The sequence below is a fragment of the Salmo trutta genome, chromosome 9, assembly GCF_901001165.1.
Source record: "Salmo trutta chromosome 9, fSalTru1.1, whole genome shotgun sequence".
Classification (NCBI taxonomy): Eukaryota; Metazoa; Chordata; class Actinopteri; order Salmoniformes; family Salmonidae; genus Salmo; species Salmo trutta.
This window is the reverse complement of record NC_042965.1, coordinates 35,686,803-35,699,051: the sequence shown is the minus strand read 5'-3', so window position 1 is coordinate 35,699,051 and position 12,249 is coordinate 35,686,803. Positions and strand designations below refer to the sequence as shown.

The 12,249-nt window shown below is 42.0% G+C and overlaps 1 protein-coding gene and 1 pseudogene across 1 annotated transcript in view; one reads left to right on the top strand and one right to left on the bottom strand.

Annotated features, from left to right (window-relative positions):
* LOC115200476 (neural proliferation differentiation and control protein 1) overlaps positions 1–5,527 on the top strand; it is a 44,105-nt gene extending 38,578 nt beyond the window's left edge. Inside the window, exons 5-9 of the mRNA XM_029763572.1 lie at positions 989–1,055; positions 1,251–1,335; positions 1,623–1,702; positions 2,085–2,184; positions 2,447–5,527. Of these exons, the coding sequence (XP_029619432.1) occupies positions 989–1,055; positions 1,251–1,335; positions 1,623–1,702; positions 2,085–2,184; positions 2,447–2,518 (404 nt within the window). The 3' untranslated portion in view covers positions 2,519–5,527. The remainder of the gene's footprint in view (positions 1–988; positions 1,056–1,250; positions 1,336–1,622; positions 1,703–2,084; positions 2,185–2,446) is intronic.
* A 1,314-nt stretch (positions 5,528–6,841) lies between these two features.
* LOC115200475 (alpha-(1,3)-fucosyltransferase 7-like) lies at positions 6,842–7,962 on the bottom strand (annotated as a pseudogene).
* Between the last annotated feature and the right edge of the window lie 4,287 nt (positions 7,963–12,249).

Below are 12,249 nucleotides of genomic sequence, written 5' to 3'. Positions count from 1 at the left end.
ATGACGGACCCTCCAAATCGATCCCGCTCCAGAGTACAGGCCTCGGTATAATGCTCATTCCTTCGACTATAAACGTCAATCCAACCATCACCCCTGGTGAGACAAAACCGTGACTCGTCAGTGAAGAGCACTTTTTGCCAGTCCTCTCTGGTCCAGCGATGGTGGGTTTGTGCCCTTAGGTGACGTTGTTGCCGGTGATAACTGGTGAGGACCTGCCTTACAACAGGCTTACGGGCCCTCAGTCCAGCCTCTCTCAGCCTATTGCGGACAGTCAGCACTGATGGAGGGATTGTGCGTTCCTGGTGTAACTCGGGCAGTTGTTGTTGCCATCCTGTACCTGTCCCGCAGGTGTGATGTTCGGATGTACCGATCCTGTGCAGGTGTTGTTACACATGGTCTGCCACTGCGAGGATGATCATCTGTCCGTCCTGTCTCCCTGTAGCGTTGCCTTAGGCGTCTCACAGTACGGACATTGCAATTTATTGCCCTGGCTACATCTGCAGTCCTCATGCCTCCTTGCAGCATGCCTAAGGCACGTTCACGCAGATGAGCAGGGACCCCTGGGCATCTTTCTTTTGGTGTTTTTCAGAGTTAGTAGAAAGGCCTCTTTAGTGTCCTAAGTTTTAATAACTGTGACCTTAATTGCCTACCGTCTGTAAGCTGTTAGTGTCTTAACAACCATTCCATAGGTGTATGTTCATTAATTGTTTGTTTCTTTGAACAAGCATGGGAAACACTGTTTAAACCCTTTACAATGAAGATCTGTGAAGTCATTTGGATTTTTACGAATTATCTTTGAAAGACAGGGTCCTGAAAAAGGGGTATTTCTTATTTTTGCTGAGTTTACAATTGAGATGCACCCCACAAACACCCACTGCCTTACTCTGTCTCCCCACCTGATCTGTTCCTGGTATTCTGGGTAATATGTCTTCCTCTGCCAGATGTTTCTATCCTCTTCTCCTGACAGCCTTTCTCTATCTCTTCACAGTCATGACCAGTGTGTTTTTGGTTGTGGGATCTGTTGCCTTGCTCTTGGCTGGTGTCTGTTGGATCAGGTAAAACTCTACATCTGTTTTGCACTGATTTCGCTGATACCAGCTATGTGGAAGAATGGTCTGCGATAACTGTGATATGTGGTTGTTGTTTCCTACTTAACTTAGTTAAATGTACTGACTCATTTTACTAATTGTCATGTAGTTTAATAATGTGGTTATGGGAAACTAACCATGATGCCCCCCATATTATCCCAGGTTGCAGAGAGGTGTGCGACTGGCTAAGAAGGTCGACTACCCAGCTTATGGGGGGATGGGGCCCCATTCCTATGACAACGATTTGGTAAGTACAGCAGAACACACAGATTATATTCATGTCAGTGAAGAAAGTTTTTTTTGTTTCATGTTATTTTATACATTTCATTAATTGCCATCTGTTTATTTTATCTCCTTAATTGTATTGTTTTACTGTAAAACAAATGTTTATTTTCAATAAATCTAAAGCTGGATTTGATAACATACCAATCACATGGGAACAAACACATCTTCTGTACAATAAATGTTATACTGAAACGGCATCTGGTTGAGAGCCATGTCATCTCGGGCCCTCCCTCTGTGTCCTGCCTGCAGCTTGGGGATAGGAGGCTGGCTCAGAGTGCCCAGATGTACCACTACCAACACCAGAAACAGCAGATGCTCTGCCTGGAGAAGTGAGTCATACCCCCCATGGCCTTCTGTCTGTCTTTTAACCAGACATATCTGTCTGCCAGTTTAGTCTGCCCTCTGACCCTGGCTGTCTAAAAATGTTACTAGCTCTCCATTTCTTGCTTCCTGATTTTCCTTCAATTCCTTTCAAAGCTAATTGGTGGAGATCCAAGGTCCAGTGTTTTTTAAGGGGATTTGAGAGGGTATGGAGGAAGTAAACTCTAAATGTTTCCAGACACTGCCCTTGTCTCCCTTCTCTTCCCTCCCTTCTCCTTCCCTGTCCTCCTGTCAGTCTGTATTGGTGTTCTCCTCTGTGAATGGTGGGTTGGGATGTTATGTGATGTGGTTGGATACCGCCATGACTCCGTGTTTTTCCTTTTTCTCCAGACACAGGGATGAACCCAAGGTGCCTGACTCCGGGGCCACGTCAGATGAGGAGAATGAGGATGGGGATTTCACAGTGTACGAGTGCCCTGGACTGGCCCCGGTAAGAGACAGACATACCTGATGCACATACAGTGTACTGCACAGCTATGCAGTACAATAGAAGACATGGATATTTACCTTTAGTTAAATACTGTACATTTAGTTTACATACATTTGTACTTACAACAGGCTACAGATACACACATTTTATTGTTTTAGCTGTGTAATAACTTACTCTTCTCTCTCCTTTCTTTCGCTCTCTCTCCTTTCTTTCGCTCTCTCTTTTTCTATCTTTCTTTCTCAATTTCTCTTTTGCTCTCTAGACGGGAGAGATGGAGGTGAAGAATCCTTTGTTTGATGACTCCACCCTTTACCTTCAGAGGAGCCACAAGTAACCCTGACAACTCTGGACATTCTGATATGCACCTAAAAAACATATCATCCTACATGTACAGGAAGATCAAATCATACTCACTCCCTTGCACACCTACAAACACCCATCAGGTTTCTCTGTCTGACCTTTTGACCTGTCCCACATGATACACTACATACACTGCAGGGCTTGTGAGGAGGAGGAGGACTGTATGAACATTATATCTGAATGACCGACTGACATGAATCTCCTCTTGAAACAGACTGATATCTGGGACCAATGACGTCTCACACTCTCAGAAACCTACATGATCTTTAAGCTTTCCGTCTGGCCTATCATAACCATGCCTTGTTTTGTTGTATGTTATCTCTTGTGGATTTGATTCTGTAATATCCTCTCTGTTTTTTCTGTCAAACATGTGCACAACCAACTAACTGACTGAGAGATTAGTGTGTATGATGATGGATAAGATTCTCCACGTTCTGCAAGATTCTATACCTGAACTTTTCCAACAACAAATTCTTTTTTTGTGTGTTCTATTGCAAAATGTTATGCTACGGTGTGCACTAATGAATACTACCCTGCTTCATACGACAGATACTGACAGAAAGGCTCAGGAAGAGAGCAGAGAAGAACTACAGTGAAAAAATAAATGTGTTATGAGTCTGTGGGTGTATGATTTATTACATTACACAATCTGTGGAGACTAACTTTGATACTTGCATCATACTTTTGAATGTTACCCAGACCATGACTTACAGTGAAATATACAGGCCAATGTCCAAACCATAAACCTTTTAAATAGTAGTGAACAGGGAGATTGTGTTGGAGACACACACACTGTGCAGAATGTGAAATTGAATAACCAATCCAGATACAAGTTTCCTAAATCATAGACTGCAGTATGACCCAGACTCCTGGACTGAAAAGCATGGATAATCTCAGTTGAAAATTCAGTTGAGGAATAGGCTTAATCTGGCTCTGGGAACTGGTCCTATAAATCATTCTGGAACTGCAGATGTTAGGCCATATGCCTTTCAAACAGAGATGGAGCATAGTGGGAATATGCCAATTTATCAAGCTGTCAATAGCAATCATTGGCAGACTAAATAACTGTGTCCCAAATAACACCCTATTCCCTACATGGTGCCCTACTTTTGCCAGCGCCTTATCGACCCTGGTCGAAAGTAGTGCACTATGGTATGTGGAGAATATGGTGCCATTAATGACGCATTCTGAAGATCTGGATCAACTCATCTTTGACTTTCTTCATTACCAAAAATGTCTTCTTTTTTTTACATACAAACGTGATTTTAATATGTTTCATAAATGTACACATGCAGTATGTATGGTAAACCTTTACGCTTTGTTATGTAGCCATTATATTCTCAGTATCAATGGTCCCTCTATGCATGACTTGATGATGCTGTGCTCTGCTGAAAAAGGGATACAATTCAATATGCATTTATGATCCTTACAAGTTTCTTGTGTAACTTGCTTATGATGATATTTAAATAACTTGAATGATTTCAAAGGAATTTGGAACTTCTTTACAGAACTCTGAAACAGAGCAACCCCATTATGTACATACATATACACAGTGCTTGACATGGGCAGGAGCTCACCGGAGCTGAGTGCCGGCACCTCCAATGTTCAACTGCTTGAGCTCCTGTTCCTCTGATATAGAATATTAGCTCAAAAGTATTGTGGAGCTCCTGCATCTAAATATAAACAGTACCGGCACCCAGAATGAGTACTGGAACCTATTTCAGTCCAAGTCAAGCACTGAATATACCGTATCAAACAAACACATGGCTTGTCCCATGATTTGTGATGTTATTTATGTAAATAGCCACTGATGTGTACTGTACAGAGAGATGGCAACCTGGCTCTAAATATGTATTTGTACACATTATTATTCTATATTTCTGATTGCTGTGTCAAATAAACCTTTTTTTTCTTTAGCCTAGTGTGCCTCCAAATGGCACCCTATTCTGTATATAGGGCATTGCTTTTGACGAAAGCCCTATAGTTTTTGGTCAAATGTAGTGCACTATATAGGGAATAGGGTGCCATTTTGGATGCACAATAGAGTCTGTTCAGAAGTTGCCTATTACGGTTATCTCTCAGGAAAGCGTGTTATTAGCTCTTATTTACTTAGGACAACACACAAAAACTATATTTTGGTATTTGTTGCATTAGTCCATTGTTGATATAGTCCCAAAATATTTTGCATTTCAGCAATCAATTTCAAAATGCATAAATACAGCTGGTATGATGCATCGAGCATCATATGATGCTGCGTTTTGGATCATGATGCAAAATACATCACACTGGCTATATTTCTGTATTTTGAAAGTTGTATATCTTCATTGCTGACATGCAAAACATTTTGGGACTATATCAACCGTGGACTAATGAAAAAATGAGTTTTTGGGTGGAATTTTCATTTAACTTTTCCCCTAACTCTCTGCCTCCACTCTCTCTAAAGAACAGTGGAGTGGTCAGACACAGTAATGGGATGCTCTTTGGGTGCAGATGATTTGATTTGCCTTTTTGGTCCTCAAGAACAATGTATGTGAGACAGAAAGAGTATTGGACTCGTAGAATGGACCCATTCATTGATGTAGGACTAGATTACTGGTAAAGATGAACATCAAACTTAAACCTTCTTTGGCTGTTACCATATAGTTACCATATAGTTACCATATACCTACATCAATATTGTCCCCTAGGGTTGCAAAATGCAAATAACTCCAAAAATTCCCAGGTTTTCCAGAAATTTTAGTTTGATGGATTGAAAGTTGCTCTTTGTTTTCTCCCATGAATGTGGATGGTTATAAATCTCCAGGACTCCCCTTTTATACAGTAAAACCACCCTCTCTAAATAACGACACACCAGATGAATTAACACACCAACCCTGAGAGATGACCGACCTATTTTACTACTACTGGAATTGCTGGACATGATGCATGTAGACATTTCAGAGATTAACATGGAAAATAAATATTTATATTATCTTCACTGCAACATGGTCTGCTGTGCTGTTTTCTTTAATGATATGATAGACATTCTTGTTGCAAGCTGATCAACTGTCTTGGATCTCATGAGAGAGAAGCAAAAATATGTTAATAGCTGATCTAGCCTTTAAGACAAGTAATGAGGTAAAAACCATATTGTTATCGGTTCAAGTTATTTCAGTTTTTAGGTAATCATGAGTCATGACCTCTGGTGGCCAGAGCTATAATTGCATGTTGATCTGTTATTGGTGGATTGTTCCCTGAATCCATAGACATTGAGATGATAAAGCAACATCCCCTCAGTATCTATACCAGAAACTTTTTTTTTGCATCCGAAAATGGCAACCTATTCCCTATAAAATGTACTATGTAGGGAATAGGGCACCGCCTTGGTGTGTAATCTGCATTGACACTAGAAATTAAATCATATGCATCACAATTAGTCGTAAAGTTACATTAGGATACAGAGGAGTATGGTTAAAATTGAGTGACATACAGAACTTTCAACACACAGTCATTTCTCTGAGACGGGTTGTTTAGATTTAGTATTTGTACAGGAATTTTGTTTGTGGTTTGTGGTCGACCCAGAAACACTTGGAGGAGAGAGATCCAGGCAGATATTACTGAGAGCGGCCTCAAATGGTATGACCTGGAAAAACTTGCCCCGGACCGAGTGAGATGGAGGACATTCATCAACTGCCTATGAAGGGTATGAACTGTACCGTAGAGTATTATGAGTAGCCAAATACTGAGAGAAAAAAAATCATTGAAAGCTTACCCTCATATTACTGCTGGGAAAGACATTTCCTTGTGCTATTTAAATAGCATTATGAGCCAGCCTACAGGTTGTGTAATGGTTTTATTTGTGGCAATTCTTGGTCTTGTAAAGGCTGGAATGTAGTCAATGGGACCTTACACGTGATTGGACACTGTTGGTACATTCATACTACCTCTTCCCTTTATTAACTGAAGTTACGATTTTTCTGTGGTGTTTCTGCATTGGGGACCAAATGCAATGTTGTACTGTCATCAGGCTGTTATGGATGTTAAAGTCACACACAATCACAACAATGCAGAAATGAATGTATTTCACGTTTTACCTGTGACATTTTGTGTGTGAACGAACTGGCCCTGTTTTAAGTACAGACCAGCAAAGGTTGTTGAAATGTCTTTTCACTGTTGTTTTTTTATTTCTTAACTTATCTATTGTTCACCTATTACCTATGTTTACTTAAAAATTGCACTGTTGGTTAGGGCCTGTAAGTAAGCATATCACTGTAAGTATACTCTGTTGTATTCAGCGCACGTGACAAATACACTTTGATTTGATTTGAATTAGGCTAAAACAAAGATACCAAATAACTTGCAGTAAAAGCAGCTTTTGCCTGTTATCTATTGGCCCATCCATCCAGATCATAGTACACCTTTTTAGCTGGCAGTCTGTGATAGATGATACAGATATTACAGAGCCTCTCTCTCCAGTCTGTGTATGTCTTTATTTCATGGGTCTGACGCCACTTGAAGTAAGCCTCATAGCGCCCTCTGTCTGTGGCCAGCTGCTGTAAGAAGGCAGCCAGCTGCTCTGTGCTGCTGAAGTCACTGACATGGATGAATGAGCCTGAGGGCACCAAGGCCTCATAGTTAGACCGAGAGGGCCCCAGAACCACAGGTACTGCCCCTGCTTGGTAGGCATTCCTCCACAGCTTCTCAGTGATGTAGTCTATGGCCACTGAATTCTCAAAGGCCAGGTAGAAGTTACAGCGGCCAATGGTGGGTATCAGACTTTGGTCGGTCAGTGGCCTCTTTAGCCAGCGGCCATACACCTCTATAGGAATGTACTTCCTTAGGCTCTGGTAGACTTGACTCCTGGCATGGTCAGGGCTGTAGTTGCTGACCACCCAGCTGGCCAGGCAAGCCCCTTTCTTAGGGATCACATAGCTGCTGCTGTTTGGTGGAACAAGAACTTCCACCGTCTTCCCATAGGCATTGGTACGTCAGCGTCCGCTCGTAGCTCATGGTCCAGTTGAACAGTCCTTTGTACTGGGTCGGTTGCCGTGTTCACCGGGGGCTCCAGGGAGAGCCAGAGCCAGCGCTGGGAGGCCGGCCGTGGGAGATGGAGAGGCAGGGCGGAGCGACCCGTCCTCAGCTCATGGTGGTGGAAGACCACCACGTCTGCCTGTGGGTACAGGGAGGTGTTGTCACTGAGGAGGCAGCCTGGGATACCGTACTCATTGCTGCAAATGTCTCCCTCCAGGCTGTAGGGGCGGCTGAAGGGCCAGTGCCACAGCAGAATGGTGAGGTTCCTGAGTTGGTGTTGATGAGTGGTCCCCATCTCAGCCTGCAGCCCCTTGTGGAGCAAGTACAAGGAGATGATGACGATCATGATGCCGGAGAGGAACAGGGGCATGGAGGCAGCCATCTCTGACCCAGGGGGTGACAGGCAAGCAACACACTGACTGGTACAATTGCGGCGTACTTTAGTTTAGTCCACGATCACACAATCTCCTTGGAATTTTAACTGTAGTAGTGTGGTATTTCCTCCCTGGTAAGAAATATAAATTAGTATCCAATCAGGGGTGTAGTGGAGGGTACACACAAATAAACACAGTTTACCCACCTTTTGTGGAAAAACGAATTGAAAAGCGTTACTTTTTCACCGTGACCGGTGATCAGAGTTTACTCACCTACTGGTTTTAACACTACATCACTGTATAATGCAGAAGATTTAAGGCCTGATCAAAAAGCTTAGGAAATGCATACCTTTCATAAATCCGAATCAGGCCCTTAAAGAAAAATACAATAATAGTTGGATGAAGCTCTTTGAATTTCTTATGAATGCAGATGTGGACAATACAGGAATCGATTATCTAGTGAATGAAAACACTTTTAGAAGACTGCACCAGATTTACATTCATCACTTCTTCATTTCATCACTTCCTCATTTTTACATTTTACTTTTACATTTACATTTAGCAGACGCTCTTATCCATTTCATCACTTCTTCATTTCATCACTTCATCACCTCATTTCATCACCTAATTCATCACCTCTTCATTTCATCACCTCTTCATTTCATCACTTCCCTTCCGATATTGACACTCCTATTTGCAACATCTTCAATTTAAGCCTCAAAGTGTGTGCCCTGAGACTTGGAGGGAAGCAAAGTCCCTCCGCTACCTAAGAATAGTAACACCCCCTTTACTGGCTCAAATAGCCAACCAATCAGCCTGTTACCAACCCTTAGTAAACTTTTGGAAAAAATTGTGTTTGACCAGATACAATGCTATTTTACAGTAAACAAATTGACAACAAACTTCAGCATGCTTATAGAGAAGTGTTACGAACCGACTCAGAGTTCGCAACAAAAGGGAGACAACGTGGAGACAAGGAATATCAAAATATATATCAGACCGATGTCCCAACAGCGAGTAGAACAAGCATTTCCAGGCTGGGCAGGGGCCTGGAAACTAACCAAGGTACTCTCTCCAACACAGCACACAAATCACACAAACAAAGGCAACCAGTACTGAGCACCAAACTTAAACTAACAACATATACAAACAAAGCACCTACAGAATTTAACATTACCTCCACGTTTTCTCCCAAACACAATCCGTTCAAAATCCCGGACGAGCACCCACTTGTTACGAACCGGCTCAGAGTTCGCAACAAAAGGAAGACAACGTGGAGACAAGGAATATCAAAATATATATGTATTAACTAAAGTAAACTAAGAACAAGAAACAATGTTGTGTGTAGTCAGTAGTGTAAGTGAGTGTTTTGCATGCCTGAATGTAATAGTGCAGGGTGTTGAAGGATGCCAAAGCAAATAACCAAAAAGCCACAAAACTATACACAACAGAAACCAAATAAAGGTGTCTGCATGGAGAGAGTCTCCCCCAGTGAATGTGGAAGAGGTCTATTTATCATGGGACACACCCGGGCCCAGGTGTTTCCCATGTAGCTGACGACCCTCCCAACTCCACCCACCGACATCCTAATAAGGAAACAAGAGCAAAGAGAGAGAATACGGCAGACAGAGTGGGAGGGTCGTCACAGAAGTACATTCAACAAACACAGCACTTACACAAATGACTGATGATTGGCTGAGAGAAATTGATGATAAAGATATTGTGGGGGCTGTTTTGTTATACTTCAGTGCGGCATTTGACGTTATTGATCATAGTCTGCTGCTGGCAAAACATATGTGTTATGGCTTTACACACCCTGCTATATTGTGGATAAAGAGTTACCTGTCTAACAGAACACAGAAGGTGTTCTTTAATGGAAGCCTCGCCAACATAATCCAGGTAGAATCAGAAATTCCTCAAGGCAGCTGTCAAGGCCCTTACCTTTTTTCAATCTTTACTAATGAATTGCCACTGGCTTTGAGGAAAGCCAGCGTGTCTATGTATGAGGATGACTCAACACTATACACGTCAGCTACTACAGCGACTGAAATGACTGCAACACGTAACAAAGAGTTGCAGTTAGTTTCGGAGTGGGTGGCAAGGAATAAGTTAGCCCTAAATATTTCTAAAACTAAAAGCATTGTATTTGGGACAAATCATTCACTAAACCCTAAACCTCAACTAAATCGTGTAATAAATAATGTGGAAATTGAGCAAGTTGAGGTGACTAAACTGCTTGGAGTTTCCCTGGATTGTAAACTGTCATGGTCAAAACATATTGATACAACAGTAGCTAAGATAGGGAGAAGTATGTCCATGATTAGGCACTGCTCTACCTTCTTGACAGCACTGTCAACAAGGCAGGTTCTACAAGCCCTAGTTTTGTCGCACCCGGACGACTGTTCAGTCGTGTGGTCAGGTGCCACAAATAAGGACTTAGGAAAATGTCAATTGGTTCAGAACAGGGCAGCACGGCTGGCCCTTGGATGTACACAGAGAGCTAATAATAATATGCATGTAAATCTCTCTGGCTCAAAGTGGGGGAGAGATTGACTTCATCACTGCTTGTATTTGTTAGAGTTATTGACATGTTGAATGCACCAAGCTGTCTGTTTGAACTACTGACACACAGCTTGGACACCCATGCATACCCCACAAGACATGGCATAAGAGGTCTCTTCACAGTCCCCAAGTCAGAACAGACTATAGGAGGCACACAGTACTACATAGAGCCATGACTACATGGAACTCTATTCCACATCAAGTAACTCATGCCAGCAGTAAAATTAGATTTTAAAAAAAGATTAAAAAAAGATAAAAAAACACCTTACGGAACAGCGTCGACTGTGACGCAACACAAACATTGGCACAGACACATGCATACACACACACGATAACATGCATACACACACACGATAACATACACACACACACACATGATAACATACGCACTATACACACAGGTACACATGGATTTGGTACTGTATATACAGTTGAAGTCGGAAGTTTACATACACCTTAGCCAAATATATTTAAACTCAGTGTACACAAGTCCTGACATTTAATCCTAATAAAAAATTCCCTGTCTTAGGTCAGTTAGCATCAGCACTTTATTTTAAGAATGTGAAATGTCAGAATAATAGTGGAGAGAATAATTTATTTCAGCTTTTATTTCTTTCATCACATTCCCAGTGGGTCAGAAGTTTACATACACTCAATTAGTATTTGGTAGCATTGCCTTTAAATTGTTTAACTTGGGTCAAACATTTCGGGTAGCATTCCACAATCTTCCCACAATAAATTGGGTGAATTTTGGCCCATTCCTCCTGACAGAGCTGGTGTAACTGAGTCAGGTTTGTAGGCCTCCTTGCTCGCACACGCTTTTTCAGTTCTGCCCACAAGTTTTCTATAGGATTGAGGTCAGGGCTTTCTGATGGACACTCCAATACCTTGACTTTGTTGTCCTTCAACCATTTTGCCACAACTTTGGAAGTATGCTTGGGGTCATTGTCCGTTTGGAAGACCCATTTGCTACCAAGCTTTAACTTCCTGACTGATGTCTTGAGATGTTGCTTCAAGGTTATCCCCATAATTTCCCTTCCTCGTGATGCCATCTATTTTGTGAAGTGCACCAGTCCCTCCTGCAGCAAAGCACCCCCACAACATGATGCTGCCACCCCCGTGTTTCACGGTTGGGATGGTGTTCTTCGGCTTGCAAGCATCCCCCTTTTTCCTCCAAACATAACGATTGTCATTATGGCCAAACAGTTCTATTTTTGTTTCATCAGACCAGAGGACATTTCTCCAAAAAGTACAATCTTTGTCCCCATGTCCAGTTGCAAACCGTAGTCTGGCTTTTTTTATGGCGGTTTTAGAGCAGTGGGGTTCTTCCTTGCTAAGCGGCCTTTCAGGTTCTGTCGATATAGGGCTCGTTTTACTGTGGATATAGATACTTTTGTAACAGTTTCCTCCAGCATCTTCACAAGGTCCTTTGCTGTTGTTCTGGAATTGAAGGTGGTACCTTCAGGCATTTGGAAATTGCTCCCAAGGATGAACCAGACTTGTGGAGGTCTTGGCTGATTTCTTTTTATTTTCCCATGATGTCAAGCAAAGAGGCACTGAGTTTGAAAGTAGGCCTTGAAATACATCCACAGGTACACCTCCAATTGACTCAAATGATGTCAATTAGCCTATCAGAAGCTTTTAAAGCCATGACATCATTTTCTGGAATTTTCCAAGCTGTTTAAAGGTACAGTCAACTTAGTGTAAACTTCTGACCCACTGGAATTGTGATACAGTGAATTATAAGTGAAATAATCTG